General features: G+C 35.4%; 1 protein-coding gene across 4 annotated transcripts; it reads right to left on the bottom strand.

Annotated features, from left to right (window-relative positions):
• Window positions 1-45: 45 nt before the first annotated feature.
• LOC141611901 (patatin-like protein 6) lies at window positions 46-27,961 on the bottom strand. 4 transcript variants are annotated; one of them, XR_012528861.1, is made up of 3 exons: window positions 26,429-27,961; window positions 20,174-20,496; window positions 46-643 (listed from the first exon to the last, which is right to left on the bottom strand). XR_012528861.1 is itself a non-coding variant. In XM_074430553.1 (2 exons), exons 1-2 carry the CDS (start codon window positions 27,575-27,577, stop codon window positions 20,227-20,229), a joined length of 1,419 nt encoding a protein of 472 aa, XP_074286654.1. In that variant the 5' UTR covers window positions 27,578-27,958; the 3' UTR covers window positions 20,065-20,226. The 4 variants fall into 4 exon arrangements, 1 of the variants encoding a protein (XP_074286654.1); XR_012528862.1 differs by lacking the exon at window positions 46-643 and adding an exon at window positions 1,035-1,771 and having other exon boundaries at window positions 26,429-27,958; XR_012528863.1 differs by lacking the exon at window positions 46-643 and adding an exon at window positions 19,535-19,842 and having other exon boundaries at window positions 26,429-27,958.

Genomic DNA, 27,961 nt, shown 5'->3' with positions numbered 1-27,961 from the left:
CCATATAGGTTAAAGTATAGTTAAAATTAATTTAAAAAGATAAAATAGTTTAAATTATTCTCATTAAATAACCCTATTAATTACATTAGATAATAGGAAGAGGAAACGGAACCACAGCTTTTTTTTGGTCTAATTCCTTGGGAGTATTACTCAACAAACAAAAATTCCATGGTAAAGCGAGGTCAAAACGATACACATAAAAATAGAAACTGTCAAAAACCCGGAAAAAAGCATAAAGAGGAAAGCCACTTTCCCAGTTCCCACCTCGCTTTTTGCATTCAAATACACACATTTTTCCATCTTTTACCATCTTTTCAAACTTCCTAATGATGGACCCCTTCAATTTTTTACAGTGTTTTATAATTTTTTTTTGGCATTTTCTGTCTTCAATTTGATGTTGTTTGTAGTATTGAGCTAAAGAGCAAAAGTTAGAGAGACACGGCACCACAATGCTAGTGATAGGGCAGGCAAAGGAATCCTACCAAGATCTGCGCCTTTTCAACACTTTGCTAGGTTTCTTTCCTCCAATTCCTCACATTTTTAAACGTGATGCTTGCAATGTTAAAAAAAAAAAATCTTTGCTAAACCTAGACGGCTATACGCAACCTCTCTTCACCTTGAGATGTTAAAAACATATTTTCACCTGCATCACAAAAATAAACTAGGAACTTTTAGATTGTTTTTTTTACGGAAAATGCACGCGGTGTCCTTGAGGTTTGACATTTTGTCCGATATGCCCAATTTTTTGACCGAAAAAATTTAAGAGGCCATAACTCGTGTTTACAAGTTCAGAAAGTGATTATTTTTTTTTCAAATCGATCATCTTTTCGAGAACTACGATTTGAAAAAAATTTATCGTATTTGGATCCCATGGCTCGGAGTTATTGTATGTCAAATTTTTCTTGACTAAACAAACTTTGAGTGACCATATCTCTTGGTCACGAATTTCAAACTCAACAAATTCTTTTTTCAAATGGTAATTCTCGAAAAGATGATTAATTTGAAAAAAAATCGTCACTTTCTTAATTCGTAACCACGAGTTATGGCATCTTAAAAATATTCGGATAAAAAAATTGAGTATTTCGGACAAAAAGGTAAATCTCAAAGGCAACGCGTGCATTTTCCATTTTTTCTAGATTCTTTTTCTATCTTGCCATCTACGGAGTGAAACAAATAATATCGAAATAATATTTTTTTATGAAGTTTTTTGTATGAACTAGTGAGAAATTTACACGCATAAAAAATTTATAGGTAAGAAAAGAATATAATATGCTAGAGTATCCTCAACCATACAAACCACAAAAAATTGTGTAAAACCATATAGACTTTGTAATGCTTCACAAAATATTGTGCAAGACCATTGTACAACCTACGACTTTGTAATACTTGCTCACCTAATTTCTTGCATAAGATACTCTTACGTGCAACACACGACTTTATTAGGATTTAAGAAAATAAATTAGCTAAAATACTAACAAATCGTTTTAGCATCAATATAACTATAGGAAGATATTATATGATATGATACGGTATGCTATCATATCGTATCTTAGTCGTTATGGAAATATGAATAATCTTGTTGCTTTATATGTGTAGATTGTAATTAGCTTAAGATTGTGGAAATATTTCCTTGTAACTATATATGCCTTATGTAACGATGGACAAACTTATCCAATAAGATACAATTCTTCATTCCTCTGGTTCTTCTTGTTCTCTTCATGGCATCAAGAGCAAGTTAGATCCTGAGCACATATCTTCCGCAAAATTGTTCCTATTTTCAAAAAAAAAAAACAAAACAAACAAATAAAGCAAAACAATGACGACTGGAGAAACAGGAAAGGGAGGCGAAGGAAAGAAAGGAAACGGTAGCAAGACAATTGAACAGATTGCTCCGTCCTCGCCACTTTATTTACACCCATCTGACAGTCCGAATTTGTCATTGACAAACATAGTTTTTAATGGTGAAAATTATGACCTTTGGGCCGATGCAGTCCGAAACGGTCTCGACGCCAAGAACAAATTGGGGTTCGTCGAAGGAATTGTGAAGAAACCGGAAGCCATCGGTTGTGGAGGCAGAGGACAAGGAGGTGCATACCAGACAGCTAATGCCGCAACAACAAGCAAGAATGAGACGAACAAACAAGGATTTACTGAGCAGGAGATGACCCAGTTGCGAAATTTGTTGGTGAGCAAACCCGACAATAGTAAAAAACTAACAGGTAACGAAAATAAATTCATTAGTAATTGGCTATTAGATAGTGGTGCATCGCATCACATGACGGGACGACGAAAATTGCTCAGTAACGTGAGAAAGGGCATGTCTTCCACGGTGTCCCTGCCTAATGGAACAACAATTATAGCCGAGGAGCATGGAGAAGTTGTTCTAAATAATGGTTTCGTCTTAAAGGATGTCTTGTTTGTGCCAAGTCTAAATTGCGATCTTATTTCGATACAACAACTGATTGAAGAAAATAATTGTATTGTAACTTTTCATCCTACTTATTGTGTTATACAGGACCAATCTACGAAGACGACGATTGGACGGGGTGAGCACAAGGATGGGGTTTATTATTTAAAGCATGGTCAGGAAGCCGTTGCAAGGACACACGTGAGCAACGATGGACGACTGTGGCACAGGAGACTTGGACATCCATCCCATAGTATACTGCCTTTCTTTTCTAATTTGGTTGGCAAAAATTTATCTTGGAATTTTGACGATGTTTGTGACTCATGCTGTCGTGCTAAACAAACGCGGTCAATTTTTAAATTGAATAATAAAAGGAGCCTTGAACTGTTTGCTTTAATTCATTGTGACATTTGGGGTAAATATAGCACGAGTAGCTTGTCAGGAGCCCATTATTTTTTGACCATAGTGGATGACTATAGTAGGAATGTATGGGTTTACCTTATGCGAGATAAAGGGGAAGTAAGCCAACTTCTGAGAAATTTTTGTCAAATGACGATGACTCAATTTGGTAAACAAGTTAAAGTCGTACAAAGTGATAATGGGACAGAATTCCTTTCAGGGACTATGAAAGAATATTATAATGAACATGGGATTGTCTTTCGGACCCGAACATAGACACACCCCAACAAAATGGGAGGGTAGAGCGCAAGCATAGGCACATCTTGGAAAAGGCTCGAGCCTTACGATTTCAAGCTGATTTACCATTAAAATTTTGGGGAGAATGTGTCCTAACTGCAGCATACCTTATAAATCGTACACCCACTCGCATACTCAATGGTCAGACTCCCTATGAATTGTTACATGGTGACAAACCACTCATGGACAATATACGAGTTTTTGGTTGTCTTTGTTACGCTCATAGCAAAGAAAAACCAAAGGACAAATTTCACGAAAGAGGTAAACGATGCATATTTCTTGGTTATCCTCACGGTAAGAAGGGTTGGAAAGTTTATGACCTATCTCGACATACTATTTATGAATCGCGAGACGTAATTTTCTATGAACATGTTTTTCCATTGGGGATTACTAATAAAGAAATAGGCATGGAATTATCCACAAATCAAGAACATGCTATTGGTAATGACCATGTGACAATTACTTATGAACCAATAGAAAATGGGAATGAAGAGTCTGACGTTGAAAAAGAAAATGAGGAAGTGGGGAGTACAAATATGCAGGTCATTGACGAGCAACCCACGAGTGAAAACGAGCAGGTTCCTGAACAACCTGAGATTGAGCAAGCCGAGACAAGTATGCCAATGGGTCGTGGTGCTCGCGAAAAATTCGAGCCCGCTTGGAGAAAAGATTACGTGTGTAAATCCACAAGAATAATAAACCCCACACAACAAGCTCACTCGGACCAATCGCTAATTCGTAAGAAAGGTACTCGTTATCCAATAAGTAATTATGTTGCAAACAATTGTTTTTCTAATGCTCACAAGTGCTTTCTAGCTGCAATCGATGAAGTTCAGGAGCCTCGGAGTTATTTCGAAGCAGCTACAAAGGCAGAATGGCGAGAAGCGATGTCCAAAGAAATTACTGCCTTAGAGACGAATGGGACATGGAAGGTTGTCGACTTGCCAATTGGGAAGCGAGCAATTGGATGCAAATGGGTTTACAAGGTGAAGTACAAGGCGGATGGTACAATTGAGCGCTATAAAGCGCGATTGGTGGCCCAAGGCTTCACACAAATCGAAGGCGTCGATTATCATGAGACATTCGCACCGGTGGCAAAAATGACTAGCGTACGTTGTCTCTTAACAGTTGCTTTGCACAAAGGATGGTCAATCACACAGCTCGATGTAAACAATGCTTTTCTTCACGGGGATTTAGATGAAGAAGTTTACATGCGACTACCACAAGGTTTCGAATCACATGGGCCGAACAAGGTATGTCGATTATTGAAATCATTGTACGGTTTAAAACAAGCCTCGAGAAATTGGTTTGCAAAATTGACCGATTCATTGCTAAAATATGGGTTCGTTCAATCTCTAGCTGATTATTCTCTATTTACATACAATCACGATAATGCATTTCTTGGGGTACTTGTCTATGTTGACGATATGATCATCGTAAGTGATAATGAAGAAGCATGTGCACGCCTCAGCGCGTTTTCTCGACACAAGCTTTGGCATTAAAGACCTTGGTCGCTACGGTATTTCTTGGGAATTGAAGTAGCATCCGGGCAACGAGGATTATTTCTCGGTCGGCGAAAATATGCATTAGAAATTGTTAAGGACGGAGGAATGGAAGGAAGGAGCAAAACCAATTGGGACTCCTATCCAAAAAACCATAATTTGGCTCTCTTGGCGATGGATATATACTCAAGGACCCAATGAAATTTCGAAGGTTGGTAGGACGCCTCCTCTACTTGACCATAACAAGACCCGATTTAGTTTATGCAAGAGACATACGTTGTCCCAATTTGTTCACGCCCCAAGAAAGGAGCACATGGATGCCGTTATGCGAGTATTGCGTTATGTTAAAGGAACTCGTCGCAAAAAGGCATCATTCTTCATAGACATTCGAATTTGCGGCTTCATGGTTATTCGGATTCGATTATGCGCGATGCCCGTTGACACGTCGCTCATTAATCGGTTATTTTGTCTCGTTAGGAACCAGTCCTATCTCGTGGAAGGCAAGAAAGCAAGCAAATCATTGCCAAATCAACTGGCAGGCGGAGTATCGTGCAATGGCCGCAGTAACAAGTGAACTACTTTGGTTAAAGTCTTTTCTACACTCTCTCGGCATTAATCACGAGCAGCCTATGCATGTCTATTGTGATAATAAAGCAGCAATACACATTGCGAAGAACCCCGTTTTTCATGACCGTACAAAGCATATCGAAATCGATTGTCATTTTATTCGTCATCATTTGCTAGCTAAGACGATTTCAACATCTCATGTGCGAAGCAAGGAGCAATTGGCAGACATTTTTACGAAGCCACTGGGTGTTGAACCTTTCGAGTATCTACAAGGCAAGTTGGGCATTGGTTTGCCCCATGCTCCAACTTGAGGGGGAGTATAGGAAGATATTATATGATATGATACGGTATGCTATCATATCGTATCTTAGTCGTTATGGAAATATGAATAATCTTGTTGCTTTATATGTGTAGATTGTAATTAGCTTAAGATTGTGGAAATATTTCCTTGTAACTATATATGCCTTATGTAACGATGGACAAACTTATCCAATAAGATACAATTCTTCATTCCTCTGGTTCTTCTTGTTCTCTTCAATAACACAACTTTATATATTCTAAAAAGAACTATGAACTTCATCATTAGAGTTGTTGTAAATGCACAAAGGTAAACTTTGCTAAACAAGCTCGAATCCAAAAAATTGATCCCATTGGGGAACTAAGATGGTTAAGGCCCTGTTCTTTTGGACTGAAACGGATCTGGTCTGAATTGAACTAAACTTATAGGATCTGAACTGAACTGAACTGAACTGAACTTATCGGATCTGAACTGAACTGAACTTATAAGATCTAAACTGAACTGAACTTATTGGATCTGAACTGAACTTATAGAATCTGAACTGAACTGAACTTATAGGATCTGAACTGAACTTAACTTATAGGATCTGAACTTAGCTTATAGGATCTGAACTTAACTTACACGATCCGAATTTAAATTAACTTAAATTAATTTAACTTAAATATTATTATTATTATTATTATTATTGTTATTGTTATTGTTATTGTTATTGTTCTTGTTGTTGTTGTTGTTGTTGTTGTTGTTTTTTATTATTATTTATTATTATTATTTTTTTTATAGAACCACAAGTTTTATTATTATTATTATTATTATTATTATTATTATTATTATTATTATAAACGCAAACTTTTATTGAGATTAAACAAATTTTTTACAAGAAATTAGTGGGTTGCCAAGAGAGAACACAAATAAGAAAATATAGTCTAAAACACAAGGTAAAATAATACGAAGTAACATTTTTCCGCTTTATATACATTTGTTTGTTCATACATTATACTACGGTTACATAACGATAAAAAATAATGAGAAGAGTGATAATTTTGGTATAAAAATAATAATGTATATATGTATCAAACAATTAATAATGTCAAATGTTTTTGCGTCGGTTTTAAAAATAATACTTTGTATATAATTTTTCTAAACTGAATTGATATGATCTGAACTTATAGGATCTGAATTGAACTTATAGGATCTGAACTGAACTTATAGAATCTGAACTGAACTGAACTTATAGGATCTGAACTAAACTTATAGGATCTGAACTGAACTGAACTTATAGGATCTGAAGTGAACTTAAATTAAGTGACTTTAAATCCAAAAGAACATAGCCTAATTCCAATTGAAGGTAATATGTTCCCCAACTGAATTTGAATCGTTCAATGTCATGTAATTAGATCAAATTTAAAAGAAACTTGATTTCTAATAAATAACCCCTCACTAATACTTCATGTTAGTAGCTCATTTCTTCCCCCTTTTTTACTTTGTACAAGAAATAAGCAAATAATTTTAGAACACACAACTTTTCAAAAAAGAAAATTTGGAAGAAAATATGCCTACCATAAAAAAGAAAAGAGGGACGAAATGAACCACTATGAGGAAGTATATAATAAGATTAATTTACAACAATAATCTTAACTATGGTTGATCTTCTAATATTAATCCAACTACATTTTAACTTAGAATAAACTCAAGTATTAAATTAAATCTTTTGCTCAAATAGTCTAAGGCCAGTTAAAAAACTTCATATTTATTGAATGACGGACAAAAGATTATAAGGGAGTGATCGTTTAGAAAAAAGTAAATTAAAAAGTTACTATTATATACGTTTTTTTTTTACTAAGCAAAGTTAAAATCTACCATTTTCTATTTTGAGAAGATGGGGCCAATAATTAAGATTATTTTGAGTTAAAATGGAGTATAAATTAATATAAGGTCATTCATAATTGAATTATTGCTTGTAAATTAATCCATTAAGATTACCTTTTTAGGACATACTTATCCACATTGAATTTGTCTATTTCCCCACCCAATACCAACCTAAATCAATTTCTACCCTAATTTCCCAAATTAAACCCATCTTTAATCTATTTGGTTATGGACTTTTTTTTTCATTTTTCTCATGTTTGGCAGGCATGGAGAAAGCTATAAGAAATTTTGCAGGAGATGCTGTCATTTTGGTTTTTGCGAGTGGTTTTATTTGTCTAACCAGCCACAGGGTAACACACTAACACCTGGGAGATACTCAAAAGAGGTCATCAGTAATAAAAGTCTCCGTTTTTGTGTATGGTGAGAATCGTTTTTCATTTCTTATTTTGAGGGTTTTTCATTTATTCGTGGGTTTAGTCTCATCAGTAATACAGTCAAGAGTAGTTTGTTGATGATTCGTAGCGTGTTCTTTCAAAGGGTACAAGTGATTTGTCAACGATCTTTGGAACTAGTTAGAAGTAAATTTTATCTCATAATAACGAATGATCTCCTCATAAACTACATGAAGATAGCGATAATAGGACGAGCCGAATTGTCAGATCATGTTTTGAGATCCCTAGTTTATAAGAAAGTTATTTTTCTTTTGTTACCATTAGATTGGTTTTTGATTATACTTATTCTTTGTAACATTTGTAAGTGTCGTATGACGTTCTATTAATAAATTGTTCTTTACTTTAAAAAAAATATAGGTCATCAATTGACCTCTTTTGTGGATGGATCATGCTTATTTGATAACCTAACAAAATCAAGACCATTTTGGAAGTTAATTAGGATTCTCTCCATTTCTTTGAAGGGTTCATTTCCTAACGGCCTAGATTCCATCTTATGGCGATCGAACGGAGCATATTTTAGCATAAAAAATAAAGGCAAAAGCAACTAGTAAGAGCAACTCCAATGGTACAATTTTTGGACCTGCTTGCAATTTACATAAATTACCTAGCTACAACACAACTATTGGGGAAGAAAAAGTAATGTATGCTTGAAAGCTAATGTAACTTGCACAAGCAACATGCTTGAAATTGAATGCTTTGAATAATAGTGTAAAAATTGAATAAAATTAAAGTTAAAATAGTAATTTAACTTGTGTGACTCATACAAGCTACATGGTATTGTAGCTTACCACTAATCGACTTTGTAGCCGAAAAACAGGGTTGCTTGAAATGATGAGACGGAAATCCAAGCTACAAGAGATTGTAGCTATCCATTGGAGTTGCTCTAAGAAAACAACAATATAATATTTTATTATGAGAGAGAAATGGACTCTCCATTTCATTTGGGAAATGGAGAGGAACTGTACTCCTTGGAAGCGATTTTAAAAGGGTTTGCTATATTCCGCCCTAGTTTTACTCATTATGTCCCTTAACATATTTTATCTTATTGCCCTTGAATTATTAAAACTCCTTTATACATTACTTGTTTTTTTCTCATTTTCGAATTCCAATTTCAAAATTTTAAAACCCGCTGCAAAAATTAACAAAATCAAAACCGTTTCAAAAACCCACATATCTTTTTTCGTTCTTTACGTATTTTAGTAACGTTGATTTTCGTATATTAATAAACGATAATTAATAACTAAAAACGATTAATTAAAAACAAAAATGACGATTAGAAACAAACAAAATTTCAAACAACCATAAGTTTATGCTCGGATGTCCGATTTTGACAAAAAAAAATTCAAATCGCATAACTTTACGAGACGAACACAATGTTTAAAAAAAGGAGTAAACTGCAAGTGTGCCTACTCTTGTGAAAAACACGAACTGGCATAGGCCGGTTCATGTGATTTACACGAACTTGCCTAGGCTGGTTCGTGTAAACCACATGAATCGGCCTAGGTCAATTCGTGTGTTTTACATGAATGGACCATTTAGTTTTTTTTTTAAAAAAAATTTCATTGCGTTCGTATCGTCGAAATAAGCGATTTGGAAAAAAAATCATTGAAAACAGACACTCGAGAACAAAGTTATGGTCGCTTAAAGTTTCCGTTCTTAATAGTCAATTTTGATCCCAATTTAAATCGTCATTATTATCGTTTATGTTATCAATCATCGTCTAACATAGGTAAAAAGTTCATTAATTCGTTAGTTCAATATTTTTTTTATTAATTCATCGGTAATTAATACTCTCTCGGTCTCTCTCATCCAAACCAAAAGTTACATTTGACTTTTTGGCACTATTCATGATTTTAGAGAATATTTGGTATTATTAGTAATGTATAAGAGAAAACATAGTCATACGAGATCTTATTTGATTCATCGTCATAAATGCTATAAGAATATCAAGTTTTTATAATTTTTAATAATATATAACTAAAGACATTCACGTTGTAAAATGAGCCTCAACAAGCGTAATAAAGTCAAATGTAACATTTGGTTTGGATGAGAGGGAGTATGATAATTCATATCAAATTTAAGTTTTCGTCACTTATTTTTTATTAATCGATACAATATAATGTTAGAAATATGTTATAGAGAGAGATGAGCAAAGTTAGAAAGTTAAAATAAAAAATAGAGGCGGAATATGACAATTTTTGGTAGCCAATAGGTCTTGGTATAGATGGGTGGGGCGAATAGACGGGTAAAAATCTCTAATAAAATGGGTAGGGGGACAAGGTGGGGCACCCCTCATGTGCTTTCTACTTTATGACAAATGGGTATTTTGTGAGGGAAATTGGTATCCGTCTATACGTATAGACGGATAGTGTTCGTCTATAATGAGAATTTGTGTTTGGTAGCTTGGTAAACATGGCAGAGCTTGCAGCCCGGGCCCGGCTCCGGCTCGTACAAAGACGTAGTGTCGGTAGGAGACAGCACGATCCCACTCATATAAGCTACTCGTATAGTACAACGCTAGTTTCTTGCTTTCTGCCCTAGTCAACCTTCAAAATTACACGAATCACACCACCTATCGCCCTCTTAATTTTGTAAGTATTCTGCTCATTTTATTACTTCGTACATAGAGTCAAAATAATAGATATTATTTGATCAATTAAATTACCATATAACTTTATTTATTTTTGTAGTTTTTGTTGGAAAAATATATAAGGGTTTTATATGATGGTATATTGGTAGTAAGCATATCAAAAGTAGAGACGTGTTTCTTTTACACTTTCTTAATATTTGTGAAAAAAAAAATATATGTAAATAATTCAATATAAAATGTAGAAAGTCTTATTGTTTGGGAGATATTGTTAGAGACAGAGGCGTAGCCAGTATTGTAGCATGGGGTAGCAAGTGCTACCCCAAACTAAGAAAAATTTACGAGAAAGATGAAAATTTGCTACCCCGAAGTACTGTTGACTGGAAAACAAATGTAACAATTAAAAAGGCCGTTGTATTCTCATCCGTGTACCTGTGGTCTGATGGTAAAGATGTGGTCTAGTGCCTGATGCGTGCGTATTCGTCATTCGACCCCTATCTAAAGCTTTTTTTTTTGGAATTTCATATATTGAAAATATAAGTAACATGCGAGGTTTTTTCCACCTGATTTAGTACGGTTGCTTCTCCATTCTCCACCTTTTTACTTTACTTCATTTCGCCTTATCATATTTTTTAAAATTATATTTAAGATATAATATTTTGCGAAAGTGTTTTTACGATAAATATTACTTGTAATATTTTAGTTTTTTACAGTACTATTTTTTATTTTGTAATATATTTACGGTCAAAACTCGGTAATTTTGACCCTAAAAACGGTTGAGAAGAAAATAGAAAAATTGAGGGGTATAATTTTCCATTAGAAAAAATGATACTTCAACTATATATATATATATATATATATATATATATATATATATATATATATATATATATATATAGATTTAGGATCCGGTGAGAACGATGAGAACGACTAGTATCTAAAGAATACAGCTAACATTAATAAAAAAATAAGCGCGCCCAAGTCAGTGATATTACAAGTCCCACCCCAAAACTCCCACTAACTGATACGAGCCCACCATTCAAGTTCCAACATGTCAGGCTTCCCGCTTCCCCCACCAACAGACGACAACCACTACGACCAGCCACCGCCACGACCACCAACATACGACGCCGACGACACAACTACCATCATCATACGACGGCGAGCCTCTTACTCTCTCATTCCCAACTCGTCACTGTCGCGACCAGATTTGCGGTGCGGCACGATGCTTCCAGTGGCGAGGAACCTGATTCGTGACAAAGAAGTCGTCGGCGACAAATACTTCAGCATCCTGAAATTCGGCAACAACTGATTTCCATTTGTATGCATTCTCACTATTTAACCAGTCAACATCTAATGACGACACCACCCATAACACACCTTCATTATTTTCCAATCAATTTCAATGTATCTACACTAATTTTCGATGCATCTAGCCAGTATTTCGATGTATTTAAGATAAATACACAAAATTATTTATTAGGCACATCAAAATTGCTCTGAGATACATCAAAATTACTCTAAGATACATCAATATCAAATTTGCTCCGATCTTTAATTTGATGATGAATGATGGTGACGGAGAAAACAAAGGTGATGGTAATGAGGAGATCTTTAGTGGAGCGACTTGGCATGACGCTCCTGAGGTTGACGACGGTGATGGTTCTCCTGAAATGCAACTTCATCCGGCGAGGATATCGTCTGAGCTCCGGCCGCATACGAGTATAATAATTGGATTTGTGAAAAAGGATGACGTGTGGCAATGGGATTGATGGATTTAATTGATGAGACTATTGTCGTAGCTCTGATTACATGGCTCTTGTTAACTTTAATGGTTATCAATGGTGAATCGGGGGAAATTAGCAAAGGAATTGGGATTTTCTTGGTTAGTTAGAAATCGGGATTGAAGTTGAAAAATGAAGGAAACATGTGGGCCTGATGGATATAATTAAGGGTTATTTAATAAGAATACTCTCAACTATGGGCGTGCTTCTCAAAATACTCCATACTCCATTTTAACTACCAATATAACCAACTATTACACCTCTTCCCTTAGACTAGAATTAGTGTTTTTCTAACCTGTTGTAGCTGGTAACTTTTAGCTGTGGACCCATACTTTTCTTTTTATGAATCTTCATCTTTTTCCTTTACCTCTTTCTTTCCTTCCATGTGAAATAATTGAATTTGTATGCTTTAGTTTCCACTGTTGTTAACTGATAAGATATTTCATTAGTTTCCACTGTTTTTAATTGATAAGATATTTCTTTCAAAAGGATTACATGATTAAATTGGTACAACCGTACAATCATACATTGTTGTGCTTATGTCCAGACAATTGCTTGTTTATATGAACGGGCCAGTAAAGACGCCTAATGGTAATCTAGGTAGTGGGCATGATTTCAAGCCCGATCGAAAATATACCACAGGTGCTTGTGCCGAACATATACCCTCCACTTCTATGCTATTGCTCTCGGACGATTCCTTGGTTCCAACTGCACTCATGCCTTTTTCGCATCAAGCTTACCGCCCCCTACTTAGTGATTCTATACGGCAGTTGGTGGCACTAAACTGGAAGTGAGGATTGAGCAAATATCTACTGAAGCGAGTGCTCACAGACCTGTTAATTCTGGTCTGGGTAGGACTGATTTTACAAGCAATAGTCATCCAAATCAATCTGACTCTCGAAATTTGGATAAAGCTCCAACATCCCCATCAATGGTTGAGACAGATTGTGTTGTAGAAGAGAGAGGATTGGCGATTAGGAGAAGAAGTAAGGGAAGGGGTTAAAAGAGAGGTTAACAGAGAGGGGTCATAAGAGGGGTTAAACAATTGTTTACTTGCTTAACAGGTATCCCGTCCATCAATTCTATTATAAGAGAAGGGGTGTATTTGTTGGTTTTATTGGTAGTTAAAATAAAGTTTAGAGTATTTTGAGAAGCACCCTAATAGTTCAGAGTATTCTCATAAAATAATCCTATAATTAATGTGATAGTTAATAGGTTTAATTCAATAGGTAATATCAGCCGTTTATTTCACTCTTATCTAAGGGGGGAGGGTCGTTCTCACCGGATCCTACCTATATATATATATGTATATATATATATATGTATATATATATATATGTATATATATATATTAGTTGAGTCCCTAAGTCCTCCTCTTAGCCTTTGGATGAGAAAAATGAAGGGGCAAGATTAGATCTAAAAAGAGTGAATAAAGGCATGAGATTGTCTAAAAAATTTGTGGTCTAAAATTAATCTGAAAAACTACCTCATTCACTCCTTTCTCCTAATTCTCTCATTCTCTCATTCACTCATTCATTCTCCCTCTCTCATAAACACTCCTCCTTCTCTCTAAACTCTCATCTTCTCTATAATTTCCTCTAAAATAAAAACCCATCCTCCAAACACCACCAATAACAACCCACCACCAACAACAACCAACAACGACCCGCCCTCCCAAAATCACCACCCGCCCTCCACCACTCCCACCACCTCCCGACATTAACCGGAGCCCACGGTCACGGCCCCGCCGCTACTCCCTCACTGGCCCCTCCAACACCACCTTCCCCCCTTTTTTCTCACACAAATTTAAAAACCTAGATCTACATATAACTTAAGGCTAGATCAACATTTTCTAGATCTCTTGACGGTTGTTGCGTTAAGGTGGAAGGTGGGCCGGTTTTTTAATTGAGATTAATTTTTTTTTTTCAGATCTGTTTTTTTTGTTGGGTGGTGGCGGTGGTTGGAGAAGGTGAGGATGGTTGATGTTGTTGTTGGTTTTTTTTTTTGCTTTGTTGGTGGTGGTAATTGGAGGAGGCGACGAAAGGAGAGAGGTAGTAGGTGTGGTGGTGGTGGTTGGTAGTGGTGGTTCCGGGCTGATTTGGTGGTTGGTAATGTGATATACGACTAAAATTACTCTATTAACGACTAAAGTTACACCCTCGAATCATTAAAGTTACATAAAATTTGAACTAAAATTGCAGTATTTCAAAAAGATGTATAAAATAGACTATACCACAAAATTTATGCCAACAAAGATTAAAGTTATACCCTTGAAGCAGTAAAGTTATACATAAATTTTGTACTAAAATTACGTAAATTAAAAATAATTTCTAAAATAGACTATACGACTAAAGTTACAGTCATTAAACATTAAAGTTATAATGATAAGGACCAAAGTTACATATATTTATTTGAAATTATTCAATTTTAAGACAAGTTTTTGTATCTTTAGTCCAACTTTATAAAACTTTAATCCAAAATTTCTCTCATTTCCCCAAATTTAATACAAGTTTATGTAACTTTAGTGTTTTATTAGTGTAACTTTAGGTTTTTTAAATATGTTGATTTGAAATTCTTCAATTTTAAGACAAGTCTTTTTATCTTTATTCCAAATTTACTTCAATTTTGTCCAAATTTACTTAAATTTTGTCTAAATTTATGTAACTTTAGTGTTCTAGGGGTGTAACTTTAGTCCTTGTGAGTGATTTTTTTTACCTCACAACCACTCATTTGAAGTTATATAATGTGATTTTAGATGTATTAATCTGAAAATATTCAATTTTAAGACAAGTCTATATAACTTTAGTCAAATGTCAATGTAACTTTAATGCCCAATGATATAACTTTAATAGACAAGAGTGTAACTTTAATAAAGGAGGTGTGTAACTTCAGAGACAAAAAATGTAACTTTAATCCAAATCACCACACACCACCCCCAAAGCCATCCAACTACCCGACCACCACAGCCTACCCCACGACCCGACCACAACAACCACCACCACCATCACCACTCATTTTAAAAAAAAAAAAAACAGATCCGAAACTAAAAAAACCCGCCACAACATGACTACAACAACCACCACGACCACCTTTGCATATCAAATATAAGGAAATAACAACACCACCGCACGACCACCACTACCACGACATCACATCCCTGCACGACCGCCTGACCCACCACCACCAACCACCATAACCTAATAAAAAAATCAAATCTGAATTTTAACAAAAACAGATCTTGCTTGTTGCATTTGAAGGAGGTGGTGGTGTTTGGTGGTGCTTGCATTTGAAGGAGAGAGAAAAGAAGGGCGACGGTGGGAGGTTGTCGTGGCAGATCTGGTTGTCGAGGGTTGTAGTTGGTGGAGGTCGACGGTGGTGGTAGGCACAGGAGGAGAGGAAGGGGTGGAGGAGGTGGTGGCTGGTGGTTGATGGCGATGGATGTGGTGTTGGTGGTGAGTGGTGGCCGGTGGTGAGGGAGGAGGAGATGAGAGGTGATTAATTTTTTAATTTTTTGGGTTTTTTTTGTATGAAAAGAGAGGAAATCAAGGAGAAGAAAGACATAGGGAGAAAGTGAGAATGTGAGAATGAGTGAATGAGTAATGGGTGAGAGAGGTTGATCGTTTTTTTTATTCAGATTATTTTGTGGCCATGTATTTGCTTCTAATCTCATCCCTTCATTTCTTTCATCTAAAGGCTCACATAAGGACTTAGAGACTCAAAAAAGATGAGGGACTCATTTGAACCTTGCTATATATATATATATATATATATATATATATATATATATATATATATATATATATATATATATATATATATATATATATATATATATATATATATACTTTATCAAATTAGGTGGTAACCACTTAAAACTTTGTGTGCAACATTTTCGGTAGATACACTTTTTAGTCATATGAGCCTATCCCATAAGCTAACTATAACCTGAAGTGCAATCTCAACAACACTTTATGGTCGTGTTAAATATCGTCGACACTTTTACTAATTATCGTCGACTATTAACACATCTTTCCAACATTGGCCCCCATTAACTCCCCTCTTCTCTCTCTCTCAAATCTTTCTAAAAAAAAGACGGTTTTCCGGAAAAAAATCGTAATTTAATTTACGAAATTTTCGATTAAAACGGTTTTAAACATATCGACTAATGACGGTAACAACGATCAAGTTAATAACGATGTTCAAGAGATATGTTTACGTTTCAAATTTATGATTTGACGAACGGATTAGAGTAGAACGGATTAGCGATTATCGATCCCCGCGCCCAAAACTTATCTATGACGGAAATTAATAAGTTTTAAAAAAAAATGTCGGAAAGGGCCTGGACGAACCAGACGGAAATTTTTCTCGTCCAGACAAAACAATTTTTAGTCCAGGAGAAAAAAAAATAAAAAAATTCAGGCCAATTTATTTTTTGTCTGAACGAAAAAAATTTCGTCCGGAAAAAAAATGCATGTTCCGACTTAGATTAATTTTTGGCGCAATAATTAATCGCTAATCCATTCTTACAATAACGATTCTATTCTAAACCACCTAAATCTACTAACAAATTACAATTTTTTAAAAAATTAAACTAGTTTAGATTATTTGCGTCGTCGATTTCTTGAATTTAGTGGCGGAATTGAAGCGGTGGTGACGGAAATGTCGTACTTGAAAAAAAGATATGTGGGGGGTTTAGAATGAAGGGTAGATTAGGAAAGTCATTACAAATTGTCGACGATACTTAGTAATTTGTCAACAACGTTTAGCAGGTTGGTTGACAAATAACTTATTTGCCAAATAAGCTACCTGAAATGAAATGTTACCTAGGGTAGCAATTTAGATTTCAATTACTTGTTCTAGGTGGGATCATCGGAGAAACCTAGAAACGATTTCCTAAATCTAAATTTTGACGGTTCGAGAATTGAAGGCAATAAAACTGCTTTAGGATATTGTATAAGAGATCATAATGGTAAAGTCCTTGTGTTCAGAGCAAAAAAGTGCAGATCTAATAATATTCTTGTTGCGGAAACTCTCGCTTTAAAAGAAGGTGTTTTAGCCGCTAAACAGTTAGGAATCTCAAAGTTAATTGTGGAGGGTGATAATTTATGTGTTATTAACTCACTTCGTAGTACTTGGCAAATTCCTTGGGAAATCTCTAGTATTATCAAGGATGTGAAATTAGACCTTCATTTGTTCGATGAACTGATAATTAAACATTGCTTTCGTGAAGCCAACAAGGTTGCTGACTTCATGGCTTCTATTGGACATTCATGTCCAACTCTTTCGAGGTGGTTTGAAAGCCGGTGGCTTCAACTTACCTCACTCATTCGAAAGGATGAGATATGTTGGTCCTACCCTAGAGGATCAACCTATTTTTCTTACCTTATCAAAAAAAATTTACTTGTACTAGGTTATATTACATTTTTATCCCTTCAATTTATATTATACTCTCTCCATCCCAGTCATTTGTTGTCCTTTGGTTTTGGACAAAGATCAATAAAAGAGGAGAAGGTCAATTACATAATGACATGTGGATCAAATTGAATGTGAATTATCAAATTGTTCGTCAAATACATTTCTAAAATAGAAAAAGACAATAATTGACTGAGACATCCAAAATGGAAAAGAACAACATATGACCGGGACAGAGGGAGTAATAAATAACTATTACTCCATTTGTCCCGGTCATTTTTTTTTTGTGACAAGGAAAGGAAACTAGGTCAAATGAAATTGACCCATAACATCCTCACGGATGAGAGCGGTAATCAAAAATTAAAAAAATTTCAGATCACCCGAAGAAACATTGGAAAACAAGGGGAAAAAGACACAAAAATGCTCTCTCAAAGGAAGAAGTGCATAACAGTGAACTTTGAAATCCCAAAAAAATGGAAAATAAACCCAGTCAAAAGTAAGGAAAGAAAATAGGCTAAGAAAAGGCAATACTCCGTAAAAGATTTGGCCACAGGAACTCAGGGAGCATCTCTTCAATCTCAATCAATTAATAAAAAACACACACACCATTCCGATTTCAAGCTATAAGAAAAGATCTAGATCCGCATTTCAAGCTAACACTTAAAATGGAGGAACACCCAAAAACACAAATACTCACAACACAATTACTAAAAGTATTTTGCTAAATCCAAATTATGAGAATCAATCCCATATCGATTTTCTGTATAAATTCATGTTTCCTTTAAACCTTCAAGCTAAAGATGTATGACTGAATTAACTCTCCGGTGCTAAAATGGAGAGTAAGATCAGTCAAATCTCAAAGAAGGTAGAAAAAGAATCATGAAAATAGATTGATGAAGAAATTTCAAAAAGAAAAGATGGCAAACTTAACCAAATGAAGGAGAAAGGAAGAAGAAAATCCAATCTCATTTTATTTCTAGGTTTTTTTTGCCTTAGAGGATTCTCTCTCTAAAATTTAGAGAGAAGGTTTCTAAGGAGCCATAGAGGTTTGTCCTGGTCATTTGTTGTCATTTTCCATATTGGGATGTATCAGTGAATTTTTGTCATTTCTATTTTAAGAATGAACTTAATGAACAATTTTGATCATTTACACTCAATTTGTTTCACTTGTCATTTAGTAATTGATCCCTTCCTATTTTCTTGGTCTTTGTGTCAAAATCAAAGGACAACAATTGACCGGGACGAAGGGAGTATATTCTTTGACGTCATTACCAAAAATAAGCTACTTTTTCAATTAGTTGCCAAACGTTTTTTTTTTATATATTAAGTTCGTTTATCAACTCCTAATTTTCAGCTACTTTATCAGTTAGCTACCTTTTCAGGTTTCAGTTAATTTTCCAGTTTTCAAATATCTTTTCAGGTTTCAGGTACCTTTTCAGCTCGTAACTCGTTTTACTAAACAGAGCCATAGGCTACAATTAGAGCTGATCATGGGCCGGGCCTATGCGGGCTTGGGCCGGGCCGGGATGATAAAAATGGCCCACATGTGCGGGTTGGGCTGGACCGGGCCAAATGAGAGGGCCTATTTAGTGAGCCCAAGCCCGGCCCTTATGAGCTAAATCGGGCTTTTGGGCCTATATGGGCTTTTCGGACCCTAAAATTTACGACTTACCAAACGAGATAAGTAGTATAATACCTTCAACTTGTACTTTAAATGTGCACTTAGTATAAAAAATCGTACAAAGTATGATGAAATACATATGAATTAATCTCCAAAAATAGAATAAAAGACAATCATCGACACATTATAATGCTTAATCATATCTAGTAGATATGATTTATGTTACGTGAACATCGCTTTTAAATCTCAATAAATATATACATGAGTTTATAAGGAATTATATATAAAATTTACGCTACTTAAACAAATTTTATAAGAAAAATATTCCTTAACTAATAAATATGGGCCGGGCCGGGCCAAAATTTAGGCCAAATGCTTGGCCCAAACCCGGCCCAAAAGTACAGTGGGCTTTTTTGGGCCGGCCCATGGGCTTTTTTGGGCCAAAATAAAAGGCCCAAGCCCTTCAAAAAAAGCGGGTTGGGCCGGGTCGGGCCAGTGGGCTTGGGCCATTTGATCACCTCTAGCTACAATCTAGACCTGCCAAAATGAACGAGCTGAACCCGGCCCACGGCCTTGCGGACGGTCATTTCCCAGTCCAAGCCTGCCACCAACGCGAGCTCAATCCACCCGAGTCACATATTCGAAGCCCACTAAAACGCACAAAAAAATAAAAATTATGTAGACCAGGCACGAGCCAATGGGTTGCTTGGCCCAGCCTGGCACAGGTTGGCCCTGCCCATGTCCAAGTCTTCTACGGCCTATAATGTTCTTTTGTTGGAGAACCAAGAAATTAAGAGATCCAATATCCCCATGAAACATTAAATTTTTATTAATGTGTTTTGTTTGCGGCAAGTATGATGTTTTGTCTTAGATTCGTGAAATGGTGGATTAATTTCTATTTTGCCAATGGTTTGTGCGCAACTAGACATTGCATGAAATTAGAAACAGGAGAAAAATACCTTAGGACATTAAATTGCATACCTTTATCTGTTTTCTTGGTCATCTTGGTTCTTTTCTCTGAATTATGTAGTAACCTAACTTCCTCTATCAGTCACTTGCTTGAATGCAACAGTTGGAGCTATTCGATAGCTCCGCCTTTGATGCTCCTTCACAAGCTCTTCTGCAAACCAATCCAGCTTCTCAGAATTGCTCTGCTCGCTTATTCTCTTCCCTCCGAACAGTATTGATTCAACGTTCTTTTGTTTCAGCATTTCATCTCCAATCCCGACCAGCATTTTCACATTATTAGGGCTTGCATCTGTGTCTACATTCACCCCACGCCGACAAGAGCTTGACCCATTCGCCTGTCATAGACCTCATGATATCAACCCTTTGATATACAGATAAATACTCTGATAGTTTTCCTAATTTCTTATCATTCCATCAAAGTACTATAAACCCTGGTTTGACAAACACATGCATCATCAAAATGCTGAAAAGGTAAACGTCACTCCGTATTTTAGATCAAACCAAAGCATTATGTCCTTTTTGGCTTTTTAAAAAAAAGTCCTTTTTTTCGCGTTGCTACAATGCAATCACGACTATTTTGTACAGAATACTGGAGCACATGCAAAATAGCATTTTATCGAATCCTGACCTACACCAAGTTTTTTTTTTGTTTTTTTTTTTTTACCAAAGTTGTAAGGTTAAAAATAGTCTATGTTAACACATTGAAGTAATAAAAGTGGGTGAATTAAAAAAGACAAATCATGAAGACACTCCATTTATAAACATACATTGTTGATTCCAAGGTTTATGACAGGCTTAGAGCATAGGAGGCAAAAGTATGTTATTCCTAAGTTTCTGTATCGAAACAGAGATAGAAACACTATAAGAGCATAGGAGGCAAAAGTATAATGTTATTCCTAAGTTTCTGTATGGAAACAGAGACAGAAACACTATAAATTCTTCTGTCACAGGTCGGGTTTGAAGAAGAATAAAATTATTTGGGTATGGTTATAGACAATGAGCAATATCCAGCAACATTACACAGCATGTGAGCAACTGAATTAAAAAACAACACATCACTGTTGACAATAATCACTAGTTTCTCAAGATTGTGGACCACTTTTTATTCTCTTAAATCTCTTGTACTCCCACTCTGTTTTATTCATTCTCACAGGACCCAGAAATCAACTTGTTTTCAACAATTAATCTTGTATGAGACGGTTTCACACTCTGACATGTCAATGATGTCAAATAGCCGGGTATCTCTGAAACACATGGTGTCTAAGACTGAGATGCTCTATTGCTCTTTACCACACTTATTAGTACTAAGATTGAGCCATAGAGGGTTCCATGTCGTAACCATGCATAGCTCATAATCCAACAAGAAGTACTCATCCCTATTTATTAAATGAATAGGTCAATCGACGTTTTTTCCCGCCTAAAATTTTATCTTCTAATTGGGCTTTTATTTTTTATTTTTGCATTCTACTATGGGCTAAGTCTAATATAAAAAATGGTACCCAAAAAATATTTTTATTAATCATCTATCCTACTAAGTGCTCAATAACGTAACAAATATTGCCAGATTATTGAAAATATTTGATTGCATATATTATTTATCTTTAGCAAGATAATAACTTATTATTTGATAGAACGTGAATATATCATAGAACGTAAAAGAACTTATTATTATCTTGCCAAGGATGATTATTTGATTGCATATATTATTTTGCCCCAAAAAGAATCTCCTATTTACTAAATGAATAGGTGAAACTCCCATTTTTCCGCCTAAAAAATATTTCCTAACTTGGGCTAAGTATTGTAGCATATACTAGGTATGATGAGTAATAAATGAGCATAATTTTTTACATGTAAATATTTACAAGATTTAATATATATATTACATTCCCTATAAGTTTATCTCCAGTCTATTTTATGATACCGAAATTATTATTTTTTTCTTTGAAGAGTTTTATGATAAAAATTTATTGACATTTAATGATAAGAAGTTCGGCAAAAAAATATGTCTTTTATAATTCTATTTTTCTGTCTTATGATACAAAGGTACTACAAGTTGACCAAGGCGCTGTTTGGTAAACAGCATATTGGCCAATTTTTAGCATATTCAAGGGTTTTAGCATGTTTGACCAATCAATATGCTAACTTTAGTGTTTGGTAAACAACATATTGAAACAACATATTTGGGGTCAATATGTTGTTTTACAATATGCTGCTTACCTCAGCATGTTGGTTAGCATATTGTAAAATAGGAAATTTTTCTTCATTTTACAAAGAAAACTAGCAATCTACTAATAGTAATCTGCCAATTACCAAACACTCAAATTAATTCTGCTAATTATAATATTCTAGTCAAACCTTTTGATAAAATCTGTCATTTATAATCTGCTTTTGCAATCTGCTTATGCTGACATTAATCCGCTGTTTACCAAACAGGGCCCGACTCCTTTTGCCATTTTTCTAATTTTATTGTATAATTAATTCATTATTTGAGGTTATTTTTTTGGTTAATGTAATCGTATAATAATATTATGGAAAATGATACATACAGCCCTAAGGGCTGCATTTAAGGTAACTAAAAAGGAAAGAAAAACTTAAATTAAGCATTAATGACATCAATTTACGCGTAATTGTGTCATAAATTCCTAATTTAATTCCATTTTGGGAAGTAATTTAGTTCTTAAATACAGCACTAAAGGCTGTATTTATCATTATTAACATTATAACAGTGAAGTAATTTATATAATAATAAGGTTCTGTTAGAACGCCAATCGTATCTGGTGTGAAAACAATCAAATATTCTTTCTTACGGAGTATATAACTTAAACATGTTACTAAACTATAATATTTGACACCTATTATCTAAAATACCGCGCATTTGCGCGAGATCTACACTAGTATTATAATAATGCAATAACTGTGTTTTAGAAGAAAGCTACTCTCTCCATTCAACTCCACTTTGCAACTTTCTATTTTGCGCACTATTTACAAGCGAACATTCAACTTCAATTTTCTCTCGATACATAAGTGAAAATATATTGATGTGGGATCTTATTTGATTCGTCTATAAGAGTACATTAAAAATATCTTACTTTTATAATTTTTGCAAATACGCAGCTAATGATATTTATCGTGTAAAAGCTGCGTTTACAAACGTGATAAAAGAAACTTGTAAAGTGGAGTTGAATGAAGGGAGTAGGTCATTAGCCCAAAGCCTTGGCAAACTGCTCTACTATCAATGAAATTCTTGACCAATCAATCACAAAAATGTTGCCTACTACTTAGACGATGCAGTCTATGTCTATCACAAGGCTGCTTGTCATCCAATAATTTGTCTACTTCTTTATCCTTAGTGTTTGTGTTAACAATTGGTCTCCCTTGTGACGGGTTACCATTTGTGGCGGATATTTTGTGAGATAAAATGGTAACAAAATGAGTTAGTGGAGAAAGGGGACCACATGAATAGTGTTGCAGAGAGAGAAAAAAGTGAGATTCATGAGATAAAATGGTATTCATCACAAGAATGACGAATATGTCTTAAATCACAAACAAGAATTTGTGTTGGGTTAAAACCTAAGTTAAACAAATAATCCGTAATTTGAAATGCACACAGGAAGCAACTCAATATCACCCGTACTGCAATATTATTCCCCCCACCCCCCCCCCCCCCCCACAAAAAAAAAAACCTGTTACAGAGTATAAAACAGCCGAAGAATCACGTGGAGAGCAGGAGTAAGAGGGGCCAGTACAATAACTGCAAGGGTAGCAAGTTGGTGAATTCCCTTGTCATTTGGGTGGAAGGCAACTACAACTCTACAGGTACGTGTCCCCTACTATCATCCCCAAACAAGGTTAATTGCTTGGTCATGATCTTGCTTGGTCATGGTTAGTGACTTAATTAAGCTACTTAATTGGTGACCAAAGGTCAATTTGTGACCTTTGCTTCATTTGGTGATCTCTTCCATTATCCAATAAGTGTCATTTTCTGGTTTGTTGGACACAAAAAAAGGACAATGAATATATTTATAAAATTAGAAAAAGTAAGAGAGAAGTATATAATATGATAGTGGGAATGTTGTAAAGTGGATAATGATTGAACTAATGACTTAGGTCGCGACCTTCTATTTGGGAGGATGAAAATGGGTCAAGGTTAATAAGATGGAATTAAGAGTAAAATCGGTTCATGACCTAGTTAGCGTGACCTTTACTTTGGGATGATCTAACATTAGCTGTAGAAACAATTACGTAGAACGCTGCCAACCGTAAGGGATATACACCTTCTCCCACAACTTACAACAACGTCATCATCTCTTGTTTGTCAAATACCGATGTGCAACTTGATCAATTAATTCAGTTTGCTGGCATTAACCAAACAATTTGGACACTTGTTTCTTAGACCATTCCCAAGCAAAAGGTCAACTTAATCGGATCAATCAAAATTTTTACTCTTAATCACCCCTTATTAACTTGACTCATTTCACCCTTTTAAGCAGAAGGTCATGACCTGGGTCAATTAATCCAATTATTTTTCACTTTCATCTTTTCCCACATTCTCTACCTCACTAAAATCTCTCTCTTACTTTTTTCATCATTATTTACTAACTAAATATATACAAGTTATTTTTTATTTTTCATAAAATAAAACTAGTCCAATATGTTAAATATTAATTTAATGGGATACACTACTGGAAAAAAATTATTAAATAACATTGTTAAAATTTAAAAATTGAAAAGACGATTTTATTGACAACAAAAAAAAACCGCAAATATAATTAAAAAAAATCGCATATATAAGATAAAAAAATATGAAAATAAATAATTCTAAAATTTCCAAACTAATTCTACATTTTTTTTGATTAAAATGGGATTAACCCGTGACCTACAGCGAGTAGGGCCACAAAACGAAGTTCACAACAAAAGAAAACGAAAACAAAGAAAGCAGTAGTAAACTATCTAATCATCATCCGCTTCCCTTTCCAAGCACGAATTGCATTCCAATTGCTCACCCATTCTTCCAAGCAATACGGTAAGTTTTCTTTCCACTCTTTAGACCAAACTAATTCTACATAATAAAAAGAAAAGCAAAAAAAAAAATTGAACAACCAACCAGAGAGTGACACCTATTGGGTCACAAAGGAGGTCAATTTGAGCTAATAAGGGTCACAAATTGACCTTTACTCACCTTGATCACCCCCTTAGGTCATCCTAATTTTTTTCTTAATTAAGGATTAAGGTGACCTTTCACGAATTAACCCCCCCAATTGACCTTGTTTGGGGTGGTCTTACTATAAAGTTGTATTATTCCTAACAAACAAACAAACAAACAAACAAAAAGGCATATTTATTGTAGACTTGTTCCATGCTAAAGGATAGGTTTTGAGAATGTTGGTCTTGTGTTTGCGAATTGCGTTTTTAACATCTAGTAGAAATATATACTACTCCATGTAATTATTACTCCCTCCTATTCACCATTTTCTTCCCTATTTCCTTAAACGGATTATTCAGGTTTTCTTCCTCTTTCCTTTTTTGGAAAACTTTTACTCTTATTTTATTCATTCCTCTCTCCTAACACCCAAACCCCACTCAACTCACAATTCCTTATTTAATTCTTATTTTATTCATTCCTATCTCCTATTACCAAACCCCACCCAACTCACAATTCCTTATTTAATTCCTATTTATTCATTCATCTCTCCTATCACTAAACCCCACCAAACTTACACAATTCATATTTTATTCACCTCCTAAAATTTTGTGCCCACAACAAATGGGAACAAAATGGAAAATAGGAGGGAGTATGTATGTAAGAATGTCTGTTACAAGACAACCTTATAGGATTCCAATTCAGTGGCGGATCCGGAAAAATATATTTCAGGTATCCTTTATAATATTTTACATATATTATTCAATAAAAATGATATTTCTAGCATTCAATTAAGGCCGAAAACATACAACAAAAATTCTTTCCGGTTTCCGAGGACCCCATACCCTAAGGCATGGACCCGCCAATGGATTCCAGATCATTTGGGACCAAAATATAAATTTCGAAATTTACCACCCACACTTGAAAACCACATGTCACAATCTTTAATTTTCAATTTTGGAAATTAATACTCATTAACATTGGGTGGTATTATGCAACATCATGTTATAAGTGTATGAGCCTTGTTTTTTAATGATCTCATTTGAGTTTTTGTATATTAAGGAAGTAGTATAAGATAAAAGACTAAGCAAGTTTTAATTGAGTGGACTAAACCCCAGAAAGCTTACTTGAACCCGAATATAATTACCGGCACCGTGATGCACAAAGGCCTTGGCAACAGCATGGTCGACCATATCAGCATAACCATCAGCCGCAATTCGAGCCCAATGTTTTGGTTTCCAAGCTTTGACTACCCCATCATCAAAACTCCCTTCTAAAAGCTGACCACTACCAATCGAAAGTACCATTATGTCCTCAACCCCTCGCACGAACGGGAACTCCTGCTTATTATGCAGCACGTGTGTGATTGCGGCTGCGGTTGGGTTTGCCATAGCCAACCCACCATCAACCGCTACACAACGAGTCGAACCATTCACAGACCTCATACAGACGGGATCAAAAACACCCGGTTCAGCTGACGTGGCACGGCAGACTTCCCAAAGCCGAAAGTCAAACCCATCCGTCTCAAGTGCATCCGCACGTGAGAACAAAAACGGCGCCGTACTAGACAAGTCATAACACGGAATTAATACCGGTTTAAGAGTATCCTTGAGGGTTAAACTCCGTCCGTTTTTGACAAATTTCTCCTTCATCAGCTTCTCTAAAACGACAGTACTAGACCGGGTACCGGTACCACGAAAAAACTTGGTGAAAATACCTGAACCGGGGCGGTTTCCAGAGCGGTAAATTCTACTCCCCTGGTCAGCCAGGAACCTCCAGGTGTCGTCAGCCTTGAATAGCGGACGGGTGTGATCCTTGGTTCCGAATAGCATGGCTGTGAAAATGCCAGCAACTCCGGCGCCAGCGGCTACATCAATGAAGTCAGCGATTTTGGCGTCAGGGTTGCCGGATTTGACTTGTAAGGCGTTCTCTAAATAACCCAAGACCTTTCCGGAGATGATGTTCCGCATGCCGCCTCCATCTATGCTGAGGATGCATATCTTTCCCCGTTGGTTTTTTAATGAGCCCAAGCCGCCGTCTCGAGGAGGCGTCAATGATGGCGATAAATTCTCCGGCGCTGGAGTTACTTGCTTAGGAACCCAACTTAGTTTATTACTAATATTGCTGTCATTATGAAGGTGGTTGTTGTTGTTGGTGTTGGTGTCTTCTTCATATCCAAACAGAAACCTGCTTTCAAGGATGGAGAAAATCTCGTAACTTAGCTTATCAGTATCTACGCTTGGTTCTTGCATTTCAGACGACCAATTACACGCCATTCGCTTAGCTTACTAATTTATATTTTATTTATCTTTATCTCTCTCACTCAATAAAGACAGATTTATTGCCTGCCTTGGAAATTTCGCAAGATGAAACGACAATTTATTTTGTTGAATGCCTCCAACATCAAATATCCTCCTTGATCAAAGTTAATGACTTTATTTTATCGATAGGTGAAAGGAAGGAAGTTTTGTCAATGATGGAGGTAGGGACTAATACGGAATAATAAGAGTATGGAAAGAGAGCAAAAGGGGTCAAAGCCTCAAAGGGGGTGGAGACTCAAAATTAGGAGTGACTTACTGCTGAGTGCTGAGCATGAATAGAAGACCGTTTCCTATTTCCACATTTTCTATTTTGGCTTTCATTAATTTTTTTTTTTTCAA

This window comes from Silene latifolia, chromosome 11 (assembly GCF_048544455.1).
Source record: "Silene latifolia isolate original U9 population chromosome 11, ASM4854445v1, whole genome shotgun sequence".
Lineage (NCBI taxonomy): Eukaryota > Viridiplantae > Streptophyta > Magnoliopsida > Caryophyllales > Caryophyllaceae > Silene > Silene latifolia.
Note: the sequence above shows the minus strand (reverse complement) of the source record. Positions and strands in the feature narration are given on the sequence as shown.